General features: G+C 35.9%; 1 protein-coding gene and 1 pseudogene across 1 annotated transcript; one reads left to right on the top strand and one right to left on the bottom strand.

Moving 5' to 3' along the window:
• The first annotated feature begins 10,145 nt into the window (after nucleotides 1–10,145).
• LOC121464816 (olfactory receptor 2L3-like) lies at nucleotides 10,146–11,102 on the top strand. The gene has a single exon (XM_041677908.1). The coding sequence runs from the start codon at nucleotides 10,146–10,148 to the stop codon at nucleotides 11,100–11,102; it is 957 nt and encodes a 318-aa protein (XP_041533842.1).
• Nucleotides 11,103–14,449: 3,347 nt separating this feature from the next.
• Nucleotides 14,450–16,041, bottom strand: LOC121465083 (annotated as a pseudogene).
• Between the last annotated feature and the right edge of the window lie 3,164 nt (nucleotides 16,042–19,205).

The raw sequence follows: 19,205 nt of genomic DNA, 5'->3' as shown, positions 1-19,205 counted from the left end.
TGTGTGTGTGTGTGTCTGTGTTTGTCCATGTATGCATGTGATTTGGATTACACTCTATATCTGTACATGTATGCTGGGTTTAATTCTCTGTGTATATGTATGTAACTTGTATTCAACTCTGTATATGTGCATGTAACTATTGCTTAGAAAAGCATGCTTTAAACAGCAACCACGTGGCTGTCCTCTATCTTGGTTGGTGACCTCATCATGATACTAAGAAAGCAACAAGCCTCAAATATTTTGGATTGTTTTTGTGAGCTCCATGGAGTCAACTTGGATCCACCTCCAACAGCATTTTGCCAGGTCCAACCTGTGCCAGGTGGTTCTACAGAGCTTGGCCAGTGAAGCAAAATAGTCAGCTACCCCATCCAACTCATTGCACAGTTGCAAAAACAGTTGACTGTTTAAAGTATTTGCCTTTACAAATTGGACAGAATTTATAATGATTTTCATTTCTTCTTGTAATTTTTGTGTCCAACTTCTTAATGACTAATATTTGCATCTTACAGTGAGTTCTGATGACTGTGGGTGATTCATTCAGTACCAAACATTGAAACCCAGACAGACATTCTAGCATAGCTGGAGCACCATCAGTGCAAAGACCATAAACCTTTCTCTAAGTTATCTTCTGTTCTTTCAAATGAACCAACTGTGTCAAAGACACCAAGTGCAGTAGTCGCTGCTTCAAGAGGTTTGCATAAAGAAACTCGTTTTTAAAATTGCCGTCATTGATATACCTCTTGCAATCCAGTAGTTGTGAACAGTTTGCAATGTCTGTAGATTCATCAAACTGAATACTAAACATTGGAAGTGGAGCATATTTAATTTTCTTGATTACCTGACCAAGAACATAAGTAGACATGCCATACATTCTTCTGTGGACAATATTGTTAGATAAGGAAATTGCACTCAATTGTGTAATAAATTTGTCCCTGATTATATCTCAAACATTCATTTTGACTGTTGGCAACAACAAACCCTTAATATTGGTGTGACGTTCATAACTATGGTGACTCTGAGTGTCACCAAATATGAAGCTTCAAGAGCTGCTACCTTCTGTTTGCGGTACTTGCCACCACTGTCAAGTCCGCCTTTCTTGACTCCATCAGCTTTGCTTCTAAAATGATTGATATCCTTGCTGGCAAAACATGGATGCTTGCTATCAAGATGGTGTTTTAGCTTGTTCGGCTTCATAGATTAGGCTGATAGAACCTCATAACAAATAACACACTCAAGTTTCTCAATTCCTGTTGTAATTATTGAGCTAGAACTATACTGTAAAAAAATCATCCCAATATTTTCTTTTCTTTTCTTTTTTTTTATTAAGAAAAGAAGAAAAAAAAACATAAACAAAAAACAAGTTTCCAACTTCTCCCAGCCTCCCATTTCCCTCCCCCTCCTCCCACCCTTCTCCCCCTCCCCCCACTCCTCTACCCCTCCCTCTCCAGTCCACAGAGCAGTCCGGGTTCCCTGCCCTGTGGTAAGTCCTAGGTCCTCCCCCCATTGTCCATATCTAGGAAGGTGAACATCCAAACTGGCTAGGCTTCCACAAAGCCAGCACATTAAGTAGGATCACAACCCCGTGCCATTGTCCTTGGCGTCTCATCAGCCCTCATTGTTCGCCATGTTCAGAGAGTCCGGTTTTATCCCATGCTTTTTCGGTCACAGTCCAGCTGGCCTTGGTGAGCTCCCAGTAGATCAGCTCCACTGTCTCAGTGGGTGGGTTGTCATGGGATAGATTTCTAATAAAAATAATATATAACAATAGCTTGAATAATACAAAAGATGATGCATGGCACAGTTCAGGCAATAAAGTTTATTAACATTTCTTATGATTTACCATTCTCTTTGTTATTGTTATTATTTTTATGTACCTGTTGCTATCACAAGGGTAGTCTTCACATTAAGAACAACTGAATAAACAAAGAGATCACCATCCAGATTTATTTTCCATGGTGCACAGACACACACCCATATGTATGTGTGTGTGTGTATGTATGTATATATATATATATATATATATATGTATATATATTTCAGTGGTTGATTGTTTTACAGTATATGATTTTACATTTACCCAGTAATTATAATTCATGAACTGTCATATATATATACATATATATATGTGTGTGTGTATGTGTCTCTGTGTGTGTCTGTATCTGTGTATTCATCATGTGTAATAATAACAAGTTTTAAAGATTCCATGAGTTGAGAGGGAAAGATGGGAGTGGAAAAGATGGAAATCAAGTGGAAGGGTGGAAATGATGTAATTATAGTTTAATTAAAACATAGAAATTTTAAAGAATACTAAAAAAACCCCACATACTTTGTGAAACTCTGAGACACTTTGCTACTAGAATAATATCAAAAAATATTTTGAACTCAGAAACCTTTAAGAAATTGCTAAAACTCCTTTCCTGACCCTGGCCTAATTCTTGACTCATTAGTAACATCCCACAACACACACACACACACACACACACACACACACACACACACACACACAGAGCAGGGCAGGAGGGAGAGAGATAGAGATGGTGGGAGGGAGACTTGTGAGACTTTAAATCTGTTAGGGCTTGCTTAGAATTATAATTGCACCTGTCTCCATGGAAGAAAGCAGTTGCCAAGCACAGGATGAGAGAAAAGTATGTTCACTGGCTTAAAGTGTGCAAAAGCCTTTGTGAAGTACTGACATAAGGGAAACTGTGATGCCGGAGAAATAAAAACGGTGTGTATTCTAAGCTTGTTTTTATATTTAGTTATCATATTTATGTTTAGATTCTGGAAAATGCTGAAAGAAATTTGTTTAGAATTGATTGAAAATTTTCAAATACAAAGTTCAGCACTTAGTATATTTAAGATTTTCTTCCCCAAAGAAAAGGAATAGTAATACTGTTTTTAATTTGAGCGTGTTAAGATAACATAGTATACAAAATCATATATATATACATATATATATAATATATGAAAAGAGATGTGATGCTATCTAAAATCTCTAACTATACAATTTTGAAAAGAACTGTTGTGATTAATAATAATAATAATAATATGAATTAATTCCAAAGTTAAAATATATTCAGTGTATTTACTATAATTTCCCATATTTATTGTAAAAATGATATCATTTATTATAAATAATATGAAGTTCCTGAAATTATGTCCATTATAAAGATACTATAAGTAGTGGTTATCAAAATATGTTTTAAAGTTTAAATACAACCTCAAAATTAGAGACTCTTCTGTTTTTAAATAAATCAAGATATTTACATAAAAACATATTTTATCAAGAATACTACTATTTATTTTGGAAAATAAGAACCATCAACATCAGTTATGTTTCCCACTTGCATGTGGTCATCACATTCGTGTTGGTTTCTAGGTATTATCCCTCTTGGCAGTGGGGTTATGTATGCATTGAAATAGTTCCTTAGTTAAGTTTAACATTTTAGGAAATGTTTAAGTATTGCATTCAGGCATTGTGGGCCTTAGACAGATTTAAGTATAGTCTGAGGGAACAGTGGGAGTAATTTCATAACAAGAGGCAGTTTGGGGACTAATTCCTGACAAAATTTCTGGGATGGGAAAAGTTAGATTTGAGTAAGAGGGCTGCTGATAGACCTCAGCGAAATTCAGTGGAGAAGTCATGTTTAAAAAGATAATTTGCTAACAATTGAAAGTTTAATTTCTGATTTCTTTCTTGGGATCATATAAAATATTTATAAATGAGTTCAGGGTTATATGGTTCCCAGGATAAAGTCATTGTTTCTTGGACATTATTTTATTTATATAAACTGTAAATTATAAAACATTCTCATTTATAATTTACAAGATATCTAAATTTCTTATAAAAATGCAAGTATACTTTGCATATAATCTTCTGTATTAAAATATCAAGGTAATGGCTAAAATTAACCATCTATGGGGCAAAATTATAATTTGCAAACTTAAGACATTACTATAAGTTCATGTGCAATTCATAGGGATATTGCAAATTACATATTTCAATTATTCATTCATTCAACTGAAGTTAGGTCTATAAATTTTACCTTATCTTCTTATTTCTTTTAATTTCTGTGTAATCATTAAAGCTTCAGTTAAGTAATAATGATGAATTAGCACCCTTTAACACCATTAGAAAATTTTCTCAAAAAACCAAAAAAAAAAGAAAATTATATAGCAGAAAAATTATATTCCAAGTCACTGAACAATAAGTGGTGACAAATATGTGGGTGATGATCATTTGCAGGTGGCCATGCTAATGCAGATGTTGGTGGCTAACAAATGTCAAATGTCAGAGCCGCTACTCAGTGTTAATCTGCCTAAGATTTTCTTCTGAATTTTCTGTGAATTATCTCATGTAATCTTCCAATAACTTATTTTTAAAAATTTAACTCGTAAATTAAAAATATCCCAAATTAGTATTCACAATCCAAGTTTGCAACAAAGTAGAGCTTTGTTAAGTTTTATTCAAAACTCTGTACAACAGTCTGGTATAAAGATGCAGTTCTTGTTGGGCGGTGGTGTTACATGCCTTTAATTCCAGCACTCTGGATGCAGAGGCAGGTGGATCTCTGAGTTTGAGGCCAGCCTGGTCTACAAGAGCTGGTTCTAGGACAGGCTCCAAAGCTACAGAGAATCCCTGTCTCAAAACAAAACAAAACAAAACAAAACAAAACAAAAAACCAACATGCAGCTCTATAAATCATCCTCCAATCTGACCAAAATTCAGAGGATGGGTTATAGCTATGTACTTATTTAGTCTCTAACTATCTATGGATGCTAATTCATCATTTTAGGATTTCAAAGTATTGAATACCAACCTCAAATAGTGTATTCTTTTAAATAATCATAACTTACAATTGTTTGAATAATATAAAAGAAATACTAAAATAACACAAGAGACTGCACATTGTTTTCTTTTGTAAAATATATTGTGAAAATGCTGAGGGAATGAGGGATCTCAATGTATTTTTTTAATGAGAGGGCACTCTTGGGAAGAATGCTTGTCTACACTCCCAGGATTGATCATGCAGGTTATTTGATTTGGATTCTATGGAAAGTATTTCTTAATACTAACAGTTCATATAACTGAAAATAAAGGAAATCTCATCTATGGGCTGACATATTTATGTATATCAGGTATGAAAAATAAATCATGAAGTCCATTTCAGTGGCATATCATATCCCAGGAGATGGGACAAGGGTAGCCCCGACTTTAATGCATCCTCAACTACACGGTTAGTTTAAAACTAACCTGGCTGAATGATATCCTGTCCCCCAAAAGGCAGCATCTGAAGAACTATAGTAATGTAAATCTTATGGGAGAAAAATGAATTGGCTCTGTTCTCTGGAAGGATGGGCATCTCTTGGCTTATCGGCTCTCTTCTGGCATGTGGTTAAGAAACTCTTCCTTGTGAAGCTATGGTTCTTTAGGATAACTTAGAGACTAAATGAGAGACAATGGCTCAAGTTTATGTGAATGATGATGGAGATTATTTTGAAGATGTTTAAAGATATCATCCTATGTTCCTTATAAAGCCTCTAGAAGAGCAAATGTGGTCTTCTTTCATAAAATTAAAAAAAATACAGCCATCAGTTTTAATCCACTAAAAGCAGCTTACTTGGTGATTTACATTAAAGTAATGAAGAGTCCTAGAAAACTTGCAATAAAGGAACACTCTAAAAGGCTCACAAGTACTATACAGTTTAACTTTAAACTGCACAAATCAGGCTTGCTTCTTTAAAACAGGAAAAGCATATCTAAAAATGCATATTTTCTCTAATATGAATAATTGAAAGAAAGCTTTATCATCAGATTTTTTAAGTGAATACAAGTATTGGAAAAATGGATATTCTTGCCAGTTGAATTCATGGAAATGTAGTATTTTGGGCTTTCATTAGAGGTTCCTTAAATTACTAAAGTTTGGGGTATTTAAAAAGGCATTTACCAGTATCTAAAGCTTAATATCTAATACCTACATCAGAGCAAACATGTAACATTGGTGTTTGGGGTCTGGGTAACCTCATTTGGGATGATTTTTTCAAGGTTCATCCATGCCCTTGCAAATTTTATTTTTCTTAATAGCTGAATAGTATTTCATTGTGTAACTGGATCATATTCTCATTATACATTCAACTGTTTGTGGACATCAAGAATGTTTATAAGGCCTGGCTATTATGCATAGAACAGAAATGAACACAGATTAGAAAGAATCTTTACTATGATACAGAGTACTTTATATACATGCCTAAGGACAGTAAAGCTAGGTCTTGCAGTAGACTGATCTTTCAATTTTTTTGATGAAGTTTCACACTGATTTTCATAGGTGCTCGCACTGCTACTGGCGATGAATAAGTATCCCGCTTTTTCCATATATTCACAGATATAACCTGTCAATCGTTTTCTTGCTTCATAAATATTATCTCCAGATGTATGAGGAATAAGACAGTGTATCTGGTAAATGATAAACTAGATAATATCTATGTTCTGTAATATCTATGTTTGTGCCTGATTAGTATTCTCTAAGTTCCAGAAAAGAGACCAAAACAAATATGCTTAAAATTTCTTAACTTGATTTTATTATCTATGCTAGTGGTTACCAGGAAAGTTAGCACATGCTTCTAATCCTAGCAGTCATGAGGCGGAGGTAGGGGGTTCTCTGTGAGTTCTAAGTAGGCAACTCTCGTCTACATGGCAAACTTCTAGGCTAGCTAAGGCCACATAGTAATATCCTGTCTTAAATAAAGTGGTTACATTATTATGTAGGTTCAATGATCAAGATTAAACAAATACACAATGTGGAGGAGATAAAGTATAGTTTCTAATACTAAATCAATATATTCAGACAGTTTATTCAGGCAGATATCTGGACACTGCAAGTGTGGGTTATCTATATTTCTACACACAGGTCTTTTGCTTCATTGGTGTTGTTACTTCAGCACCCGATAATGTTCTTGTCACTGTTGTCTGATTGATTTTCACCTATTTAATGTGCCATGACCTTTCATTGTTAGGGGAATCAAGACAAGTTAAAATTTATTCAAATGATCCCTAAAGAAATGAATTATTGCTATTTCACCTTGAGAAAGAAAGAAGGTAACACAGTTTGTCATGTAAGCAAAAATATCTCCATTTTTTACCTTTGAAACAAGTAGTCAGTGGCTGTAAACAATTTCCTGTCAGGTGCACCTTTCCTTTAAACAATATCACCTTGTTCACTTTTGTCAAACAGGAACAAAGAAACACAGTTGATTGAAATAATTTTTCTTGACAGCTGGGAGGTGTCTCATCAATGAAGTTATATATCAGTCATTATTTTTTCTTTGTTATTTTCATCTCAGCCTTAAAGTGATTTATGGAAGTATTGTTAAACCCTGTAGAAAGCACAAGTGGTACAGTCACAATGTGAATCACATTGGTAATTATTAACATTTCATTTTAATCAGTCACTTAAAATGTCAATATAAACAGCATCAGTCTGGGATGTTTCATGATGAATCCAACTATGACTGTAGAAACTATCTGCTTTCTCAGAATTTCACTTGTTTTTCAGTAGCCACTCGAGACTCCTTTGTTTAGCACAGACTCATAGGTTACAGCTTGCTTCTCACAATTTACTTCAGGCTTCATGCATGCAATTGTATTAGTACTTTGAAATGATTCTGTCTGGAAAATTGTTATGTTAAAGCAGCTACAGCCCAAAAGGTAGCTGCCCCAACTGCTGCTCAGGTCAATATTTCACCCTTTCACTTCTGTAATATTTTAAGTCATACATTTGTTTGTGAAGAGCAGGAGACTGCAAGCATTTCTGCATATCACATCCTTCTCCTGCTCCTCTATTCCAACATAGCCACAACTTTCTTTGTGTTTGTTGGAGGCTGACATCTTTGTTCCATGTTCTAAAAGATATTGACATTTCCCATAGGAGAATACATTGGTAGTATGTACAACACACAGCATCACTGCAAGGCCAGTAGGTATTTGGCTGCAGTTACTTCACTTTTCCTCATGGCTTGTTTTTTTTTTTTAAGATACTACTTTTATAGATACCTATCCCATAGTTTATTCTGAAAGTGATTTTTTTGAAAAGAAAAGAAAAAAAACAAAAACCTTTCTGGATTCTCAAGAGACTTCTTTGTTTAAAAAATAATTTTATTTTCAAAATATAATTTTCTCTTTACATTTCTGCATAGCATGTATGGTATCTAAACAATAGAGCCATGTATTTCAGTTCTGAGTAACTTCAGTTCTGTAATTTGATAATTTCAACCCATAATTATTTTGCATTGGGCATTTTTTTGGAATGCTCGTGAATATGTGTAGTGATGAGGTGAGCAGGACTGTTTTTCATCCTGCCTAGGACCCACACGGCTAGCTTTACACCCAAAATAACATACAAATTCTATTCATTTAAACATTGCCTGGCCCATTAGCTCTAGCCTTATATTAGCTAACTCTCATATCTTGATTAACCCATTTTTATGAATGTGGATCGCCACTTGACTGTGGCTTACTGCCATGAGTCTAACCACCATCCATCTTGGGTAGGAGAAGCATGGCATCTGCCTGATTCTGCTTTCTTCCTTCCAGCATTCTGTTCTGTCTTCCCCACCTACCTATGTTCTGACCTATCAGGCCAAGCAGTTTTCTTTCTTAGTTAACCAATGATGATAGAACACCCTCCTGCATTAAATATGCATAAATATCCAAGCTTAATACTCCTTTTCTAAACTTCAGTTTTTATGTTTTATTTCTATTTTTCTTTAAAATGTTTTCCAATTTACTTTAGAGCCTTTCTTGACTATATTTGAGCAACCCTGCTCATTTTAGTTTCTGGTATTTTTTTTTTTTACCAGCATCTGTCATTCCTTCAAAATAAATGATGTCTGTGCTATGAACTGAAACCTCTCCATGTACCTCTGAAGATGCTGATTTTTCTGATAAAAACATCAATTTCCTCATCATTTCTAACTTATCCTATGTATGTGTTTGGGTGTTTATATGTGTATATGTTTGTATATTCTTAAGTGGTATATCTTGCTCTTCAGTTTACAGATTTCCAGACTTATATTCATTGGCCCTAGCACAGACAGACATATTCATGCATTTTCTGGGCTCAGTATGTTAAGGCTTCTGCAGATTGCATTCCTGGTGGAGAAGAACAGCCCATGCTCATGTACATTTTGAAGACTCTGGATTCTTTCTCGCTCCCACCATTTAGCGGCATGATTCTACTCCATTAACAAGCCTGCAACAAACTCTGAAAGGTCCTGAGTCCTCTTTTGTAGCTATCCCTCTGCTTTGTATGAAATATTTATAAATGTACATCATTTATTGCCTTTTCATCCCAGGTAGTTCTGAGACAGAAAATTCACAAATGTGTGTGTGTTTAAATTTGCACCTTGTGTTCTAGATAGCAGAGAGGAAAATAAGGAATGAAGAAAAAGCAAAGTGCTTGGGAGGTTCTGAGAAGGGGCAAAAACACTTGTTTCTTTAGTGGAATGAATGTGCTATGTTCATGCCCACAGACAGCGTCTAGTTATAGTGTTTCAAATGTGATTGGATAAGAAGGAAAAAGATGGGCTTGTGAAGTTGACATTTGTTAATAAGCATTTTGTATAGAGTTTAAAAGAAATAACAGCACCCAAGTTTTGAAAAATCTTGGTTTTCATTAGTGTGAAGGGTAAACATATGAAAGAAATATATTTTTGAATGATCTTATTAAATGTTACATCTTTGTATGTATCTTAGGTCCGGAGTATGGCAAAAAAGAGTCATCCTGAATGGAAGGAAAATGTATTCAATTATGGGCCTGTATTTTGGGCATTTATAGGGGTTCCAAAATTGTACTATGAAATCTCATGTTCATGACACCTAATTTTTTTAGGAATAAAAATATCAATTTCCTAATGAGGGCATTATGGAAATATTCTTATAGGTTCTCAGGTTTCAGTAAGATATTTTGTTAATATATGTTGTTTTACTCTAGATTTATATATAAGTTAGACGATGACTCAAAGTACACTATTCTCTGCTTAGCAGTTATGAGCAATGAAAGGCTGGTGAAATCATGAATCGAATTATTTTATTGTCTTTTATGTAACATTATTGCATAGGCTTCTAAGAGAGTCTAAATGAACACCTGATGGATAGTTATAATCAAACATTTACAGGTTTTATTTTATTGGGATTGTTCCCACCGTCACAAACAGGTCTGTTCCTTTTCATTCTCATTGTTCTCATCTTCCTGACAGCTTGGATTGGCAACCTGTCCATGATCCTCCTCATCCTCCTGGAGTCCCGTCTCCACACACCCATGTATTTCTTACTCAGTCAGCTTTCTCTTATTGACTTAAATTACATCTCAACCATTGTCCCTAAAATGGTGTCTGACTTCATGTTGGGGAATAAGTACATCTCCTTCATTGGGTGTGGATTTCAGATCTTCCTCTTCTTGACTTTTGGGGGAGCAGAAACTCTTTTGCTGGCTTCTATGGCCTATGACCGTTATGTGGCTATTTGCTTTCCTCTCCACTATGCCACACACATGAACAAAAGAGTCTGTGTGCTGATGATAATAGGATCTTGGGTGCTAGGGTCCATTAACTCCAGTGCTCACACTGGGTATGCACTTCACATTCCTTACTGCCGATCCAGGGCCATCAACCATTTCTTCTGTGATGTCCCTGCCATGTTAACCCTGGCCTGCATGGACACATGGGTCTATGAATACACTGTATTTGTGAGCACAATCCTCTTTCTTGTGTTACCATTTATTGGTATAGTGTGCTCTTATGGTCGTGTTTTCCTTGCTGTCTACCGTATGCATTCTGCGGCAGGGAGGAAGAAGGCCTATTCTACTTGTAGCACTCACCTCACTGTGGTGACTTTCTTCTATGCACCATTTGCTTACACTTATCTACGCCCGAGATCCCTCCGATCCCCAGCAGAAGACAAGACTCTGGCTGTCTTCTACACAGTCCTCACCCCAATGTTCAATCCCATCATCTACAGCCTGAGAAACAAAGAAGTTATGGAGGCACTGAGAAGAATAACTCACAGAATTTGCTTTTCAAAAAATATTGATAAGTTACCTACCTGAGTCTGGGATTTAAAAGCAAGTAAACTCAATATTGGTATTTGCCAATTAAATCACAAGAACTGAAATATTCCAGGAAAGATTAAGGCATTTAGTAGTGGGCCCAGTCTTATACGTGAAAATAGAAACAAAAATGTCATTCTTTTTTTTTTGCCTCTCAACATTTTTCTTTACTTTTATTTTTGGGACTACAGTATAATTACATTTTTCCCTTACCTTTCCTTCTCTCCAACCCTCCTTTATGCCCCTTCCTACTTTCCTTCAAAGTAATAGCTTCTTTTTCTGTATACACACACACATACAACCTGCTCATTTGGTATAATTTTACTTGCATTTACGCTCTTAGGGATGATTGGCACTGGATCACCAATTCATGTTCTATTTCTTGGAAAAAGCCACCTCTTCTAGATCCCAGATTTGCTTTTTTTCAGTGGTTTTTAGATCTTCGTTGAGGGTTGAAATCTCATGGACTTTTACTTGTCCACTTGCATATCTATTGGTAATCTTGTTCCTGTCATGTTTGGGCAATCATATTGGTGACTTTTTGAATGTAACTTGTGATAATACTAGGAGACTCAACATCACAACCAAGTATCTGATCCTCTGGGTTCTTATAATCTTTCTACCCCCTCTTCCACAATGTTCCTCAACCTTAGGCGTAGAAGTGTTTTATAGGTATATCCATTGAAGTTAGGCCTTTTCAACTCTTCATTTTAATTGGCTTGTGACTGTCTATATCTATATCTGTTGGCAAAAGGATAGATGTTTATAAGTTATTGTTAGAGATTAGGCTGGCTTAGTAAGTTAGTGATTGTAGATTTTCCTCCAATAACCATGATCTTACTAGCACTGAATAGTTCTAGGTTTCTAGTACCAAACAAAGTTTCCCACTTGTAAAGAGGGTCTTAAGTCAAATTAGAGAGCTATTTGTAACCACCAAAGAATTCATGCCAGTAGTATAATCTTAGGGCTATAATGGCATGTGGATCATTGATATTGTCCATAGGCATTATAACTGGGTAGGACTCTTGATTGCCTCCTTTTTTGGTAAACATTCAAGATGACTCATGGTACCATGAAAACTAGCCTTCCGTTAGGGGACATTCAGGTTAGTTCCAGCTCAAGAGTCTTGGAAGCTGTTTCTGATGTGTATGGTATCTTTAGTAACAGGTACTTCTACCTATGTGAGGGAGGATAACCAAGGGCAATAGGAATAAGTTGTGAGTTTTAGGAGTCTTCTGAGTATCCCCAGCAGACAACTAAAAAAATGGCTTTAGTATCTGATATTAGGGTTTTTGTTAGGTGGTACTTGGATGTTGAAGTGGGTACAATCAGCCCAAATGAGAAAGTTCAGGAAAAATATGTTTGTATGTTTATAGATGGAAATTATATATATTATAGATTTTTATACAAATAGTTAAATGTATGATTATTTGTGGCTTTTCAGACATCCTTATTGTTGTTCTATTTGCTTACCTTTTTCTGCATTTACTTTTCTCCCTCTCACTAAAAAACTCTCCTTTTATATAAATAAAATTTTTATAAATAAATTTTCTAAATAAAATTTCTATAAATAAAAATTATCAAAAATAGTCCAGGAATTTGAAATATAGCAAGGTAGTGGGTGCATGTGAGAGTTGTGTGGGAGAAAAGGGAATGGAAAATAATTTAATTCTATTGTAGTCTTACAAAAATTAATAAAAATATTAATAAATGAAATACCTTTAAGTATCAGATGAAGAGCACTACACAAACACACAACTAGTGAGAATGAAGAGAATAAGTGACCCTGTGGTTCCCACCTGCAAATGAGACATCTACAACATACCCCCTACACCTAAGACTCAGAAACATTGTGGAAATATGGGCATAAAGACCAAGAATAACAGGAGAAGTGCTGCAAAGTAGCACCTTCTAGACAAAAGAGTAAAGATAAATCCACGAACTCTGAAATATATGATTAACTAAACATAACATATATATATAGTGGCCAAATCAATTGGCATAGTAACATGTTGTATGAAATCTCACAAGGTCCCATCATGACCTGAAGGAATGGGGAGAGACAATGGCTATTGAGGGAGGGACAATCAGTTTTCTCAAGTGATAAACCACGCATAGCTTATTCAGGCATAATTTGTTAGTCTGAAACACATGTACATGCAAGCAACACTAGATTGATGTTTATAATTATGAACAAGAGGCCATGGATGCTTGATGGAGCTGAGAAGACGGGTGAGATACATATGTAAACTATAGTCCAATGGATCATAGTACAAATAAAACAAATAAACAAGAATTCTCTAAATCATCAGTTCCATGCTATCATTTTTATTGTCTCAATTCCCACCAATATTCAGCCTGTCACAGATACATTCTAAAATATCTCATCTATATTATAAGTGTTTTAATTGAAAGTTGCATTTACTTATGAGGTATAATGTAATATGTCATACATATATTCATTGAATAATGGTGGAATTAGGGGGATAAGCCAATCTATCACTTGAAGTTTTTACCTTCATTGGATGAATACCATCAGCTTTCTCTCCTTTGAGATATGAGACATTATGTTTAACTTTATTTATCTCACTATGGAATAGCACACCAGGACCTATTCTAGTTAAGAAGAACAGAAATGGAATAAGTGTGGGTGTATACAGCTCTTAAAAATCGCTGACTTTGTTTTCTTCAAATTTAGGCACATTAGAATAGCACACAGATTATTTTGAAATTTGACCACCTATCGTATAATAGTTCTCTATTCTTCCTAATCGAACAGCATTTAATAACTACTATCCTTTTTAGAGAACAATTATATCTGGGGTAAAATACTTTCTGGTGATTAGTTTTAATGTTTTATAGCATTTCATAATTTCTATGTTGCTCCATTTTCAACACAGTTTTCCATGTGGGTATTATCCCTTAAAATGTATATAATAAAAAATGCAATAGGTTGTAAATATGCAACACACAAAAGATTTTGAATAAGGAAAGCAAAATATATGAGTAAAGAAATAATTATATGCCAATGTTTTAGAACAAATTTGTCAAATTGGCATAAATAGTATCACATTTACAGAAGTATTTGTGCACTTATAATGCATATAAATCGGGTATCAATAGCATTCCCAATTGTTGTTAATATTTATTATTGGCTATAAGGTTACAAATTAAATAACCATGTAGGAATTGTACTAGTATGTAATAATGAATATATTATTTAATCTTAACAAGTAATGAATCACCAGAAATTTTATGATGTATGTTGTACACATTACATTTTCTAAAGACAGCCCTCCTCTATGATATTCTCCAGGGAAAGTGAAAGATAAGTAGAGAAGAAATAATCAGGGTTTTGTATAAGAGAATGTTCCAAAGACTCTTGTCATGGCTCCCAGGACCTCCTTATTCCTCAGGCTGTAGATGATGGGGTTGAGCATGGGGGTGAAAATAGTGTAGAAGACAGCAAGAATCTTATCTTCTGTGGGAGAACGGAGACTCCTAGGTTGAAGATAAGTGTAGGTAAAAGGTGCATAATAAAATGTCACCACAGTTAAGTGAGTTGGACACGTGGTGAAGGCCTTTTTCTTTCCCTCTTTTGAGCGCATATGAAAAACCAGGGCGATGTCCCCAGTTAGCTCCTGGGGCAGCTGAGGATAGGGAACCTGAAATGACCCTATCCTATAGCAATACTGATGAATATCTTGCATATCACCATAGAACCTTCATCTGGCGATGGATGGAGATAGAGACAGAGACCAACACTGGAGCACCGGACTGAGCTCCCAATGTCCCAATGAGGAGCAGAAGGAGGGAGAACATGAGCAAGGAAGTCAGGACCACAAGGGGTGCATCCACCCACTGAGACAGTAGGGCTGATCTATTGGGAGTTCACCAAGGCCAGCTGGACTGTGACTGAAAAAGCATGGGATAAAACCGGACTCTGAATATGGCGAACAATGAGGGCTGATGAGAAGTCAAGGACAATGGCACTGGGTTTTGATCCTACTTCATTTCTGTCTTTGTGGGAGCCTAGCCAGTTTGGATGTTCACCTTCCTAGACCAGGATGGAGGGGGGAGGACTTTGGACTTTCCACAGGGCAGGGACCCCTGACTGCTCTTCAGACTGGAGAGGGAGGGGGAGAGGAGTGGGGGGAGAGGAAGAGGAGTGGGAGGAGGGGGAGGGAATTGGGAGGCTGGGAGGAGGCAGAAATTTTTTTTTCAATAAAAAAATAAAACCCCCTTTAGAAACAATGTAAAAAAAACCAGCAAAAATGATGTGTCCATAGGAAGCTGTGATGCCAAGAAAAGGAAACAGGAGAAACATGAAGGTGCTTACAAATATCTTGTACTCATAAACCCAAGTGTCCATACAGGCCAAGGGAAGCATGGCTGGGAAATCACAGAAGAAATGGTTAATGGACCTAGAATGGCAGTAAGGAATGTGAAGGGCATAGACTGCGTGTGCTAAAGATTTAATGGAGCCAAGTGCCCAGGACCCTATAATCATCTTCAGACACATCATTTTGCTCATGTGAGTGGGATAATGAAGGGGGTGGCAGATGGCAACAAAACGGTCATAGGCCGTGGAAGCCAGGAGCAAGCCCTCAGAACATGACATTGTCAAAAAAAAAGAATGATTGTACCCCACAGCCCAAGAAGGTAATGCTTTTCTGGGCAGAGAGGAAGTTATATGCCATCTTGGGAACAGTGGTGTAGAAATATACATCAGGTCCATGAGAGAGAGCTGACTGAGGAGAAAGTACATATGGGAATGGAGCCTAGAATCCACATGAATGAGATGGATCATTGTTGAGTTGCCAAAAAAAGCTAGGGAGAACACAAAGATGATGAACAGCAAAAGCAGAAGACCTGTTTGGTTTTGTGGAAGCAGTCCTAACAAAATGAAGTCACTTGAGCTCTGATTCCATTTCTCCATGGAAACGTATTGCTTTATCTTTCTTGTAAAAGGACCTAAAAGTGAAATACATTGCCATATGACATAGGACAAGAGAATAAATAGGAAGTGGCTTGTAGTGGATGCTTGCATTGAATTGTTCATCCTCCAGCATTGTCATTCCATTGTACTTGTTTTGAAATCCCAAATGAATATTACTTTCCCCTTACTTCTGGCCAGTTTCAATTCAAAGGTAGTGACAACATAAATAAGATAGCTAGCATATTTTGTATTAGTATCTCCACATGAGCCTGTTATTCAACATATTTGAGTACAGACTCTGTTTCCCCAATGTCTTCTTATACCCTGTCCTCTGCAAGACTGTCAGTACTGGCCATGCTTCCTCAACTGGTCCTATACTACATATATCCTATGTTTCAAAAGTAAAACAAGCAAAGAGTAGTTTGAGGCAATTAGTCACATATAGTAACAAATTCATGGCATTTCATGTGCCTATGCTGAGCACAAATACAATTGCAAAGGGGATCTTGTTAAAGGAAAATGGGAGTGAGCTTTTATAGTTATCTAATCAAGAAATACTGACAATGAGGAATACATAGGCAGGAACATGGTGGGTACACAGGACTACTAATAGGCACACACGAAAAATGAGATGGCATGCATCCTCTGTACTCTTACTATTTCTTAAACATTTGTCCCTTGACAGATAAATATAAAGGATAAATAAAAATCATCACCACTATAATAAACTTATGCCTTCAAAACACATTCCCTGTTTCTAGATTCTTCTAAAGGTATCATGTAAACAGGTCTTTTTGAAGTTCCTTACTCAAAATTGTGAGCAAGGGACAAGACATTGATAAGGGATAGTTGGTGACAGCAAGTAGGGGTGTGGTTAAGAAGGGCAGTGGTGAGATTAGTTGGGTAAAACATTCAAACGTGGATTCTTACATGGATAATATGGCACAACAGTGAAACTTATGTGGGGTTAGGTACATTTATAGACCTCATGATTTTTGCTTTTGTTCAGAAGGGAGTTGCTGTGGCAACTATGTAGAGAAGAATTTTTAGAGGGAATAAGAATATCTGGTGACTTATCTGGATTTGAAAACAGTCACATCTCACAAAACTACTGACTCCTGACTTCATAGGATATTAGAACATTAGGTTTCTACCTGGACATCAGCACTTGAATGATGATTCATTGATATTTACTCCCTGATACAGCACATAGTTGTAGCAGGCTCTCAAAAGGTGTGCCTGTTGAAATGAATAAAAAATTATCCTTAGAAATGATAGGTTATCAATATCATACTGACAAAGCTGACAACAGCAAGTTTAAATTATAATCTTCTGCATCATGCCTTATGAATAAAGAGTAATCCCTTATTGGCAATTTCTTTTATTTCCATGAACACTGGTTTAGTTGAAATGGAGGGAATATTCCAACTGTACTCTTAGGAGCTGTTTTCAATATCCAGCTTTCGACACAGTCTGCACAAAACTAATATTTCACATCTTGGGTATCTTTCCATCTTTTATTCATTACATATGTATTTGCATTTTCCCAGTTTGTATGTCTGTGTTAGTGCATTAGATAAGATATTGGAGTTACTGTTGTGAGCTACCTTGCATGTAGGTGCTGAGAATTGAACCCATGTCTTCTGGAAAAGTACTCTTAACCCCTGAGTCATCTCTCCAGCCCCACATATTTGATTTCTATGAAAGAAACACACAGGTATGCACTTTTAAATCATTTCTCAGTGGTTCATAAACAGACTCTGAGGACTGTAATAGTAGTAATGTTTTGTTTCCAAGATTAGAAACTGTAATTTTGGTAGATAATTTTACAAAATGGCTATTTTTTAGGTAGCTAGGTAGCTGGGACTTAAAGATTTATAATTTCAGACTATGAGTCAAAGCCAAAGATCTTTCATTTATTTCCAACAATTTTTTTTTTGGTTTTTTCGAGACAGGGTTTCTCTGTGGTTTTGGAGCCTGTCCTGGAACTAGCTCTTGTAGACCAGGCTGGTCTCGAACTCACAGAGATCTGCCTGCCTCTGCCTCCGCAGTGCTGGGATTAAAGGCGTGTGCCACCACCGCCTGGCTATTTCCAACAATTTCTTTACTGGATCTGTAACTTGTTTAACACATCAGAGACATAGAAAGAACCATATTCTTGGGTACATTTCAACTTTAAAATCTACCAGTGACTTCACGCAGATAGAATGATAGTATGCCCCTAGATTATTGAAAAAGACATGAAGAGTATAGAGTTGTTTAAAATTCGTCAAGAAGAACCCAATTATGCATGAGTGGAACAAATGCATAATGCTAGATTAATTTTGCCAAAATACACACAACAGAAATACATAGTTAGCAAGACATCTACAGAGCACAAGACCAAAGAGGAACTTGGCCATCAGTACCTCTACTTAGATTTAAAATACCCCAGGACATGCACAAGCATGAACCTCAATGAGTTGTCTGCATTCAACATACATTAGGCCCTCAAGAAGTGTCCATCTCTTTGCTCCATTTCACATCTTAGCTTTTGAAATACCTCAGTTTCATAAAATTTCAGCCACTTATTTATGGTCATATCTTTCAGAAAGAGTACATTGTAGAACTCAAACACATTTATTTTGTACGTCTTGCATTTTAAGCTCACTTTTTCTTTTCTAATTGATTATAAAAATTCATATTCTCCATTTAGGAGAAAAGAATTCCTCACGATAAGAAAACTATACTAAAACCTCTCATCTGGACTCACCTGGCCCAAAGGTCTTGTATTTGTGTTTGTGAGAGAAAGTACATTTACAATAACATTGTTGACTGATGACAGTCTGTTATTCCTAGGAAGGTTTCAACACACCTCTCTACTCACACAGACAATCATATATACCACAAGATCATCTTTCAGCATAACAGTCCTATCTCAGTCTAGAACTTGCTTCTTCTTTTTAGTATCTATCAAAATCCACGGAAATAAATTTCCCAAAACTATTTAGTATTCATCTAATTTATGAAGAAATCAGAGAGAATTTTATTTCCTTCCTTGAAATAGTCTCACTGCTTGTTAAGAATATCTTTATTTACTAATTAATGGTTTGAATGAAACTCGGGGAAAATATCACTTACATTTCTCACTTTTTATAGAGATAAAAGAGAGAATGGCAAATTCT

This window comes from Microtus oregoni, unplaced genomic scaffold (genome assembly GCF_018167655.1).
Source record: "Microtus oregoni isolate MIOR12 unplaced genomic scaffold, Mior012 000029F_ref0000214, whole genome shotgun sequence".
In the NCBI taxonomy this organism is placed as follows: Eukaryota; Metazoa; Chordata; class Mammalia; order Rodentia; family Cricetidae; genus Microtus; species Microtus oregoni.
The sequence above is the reverse complement of the archived record's forward strand: the minus strand, read 5'-3'. Positions and strand labels throughout refer to the sequence as shown.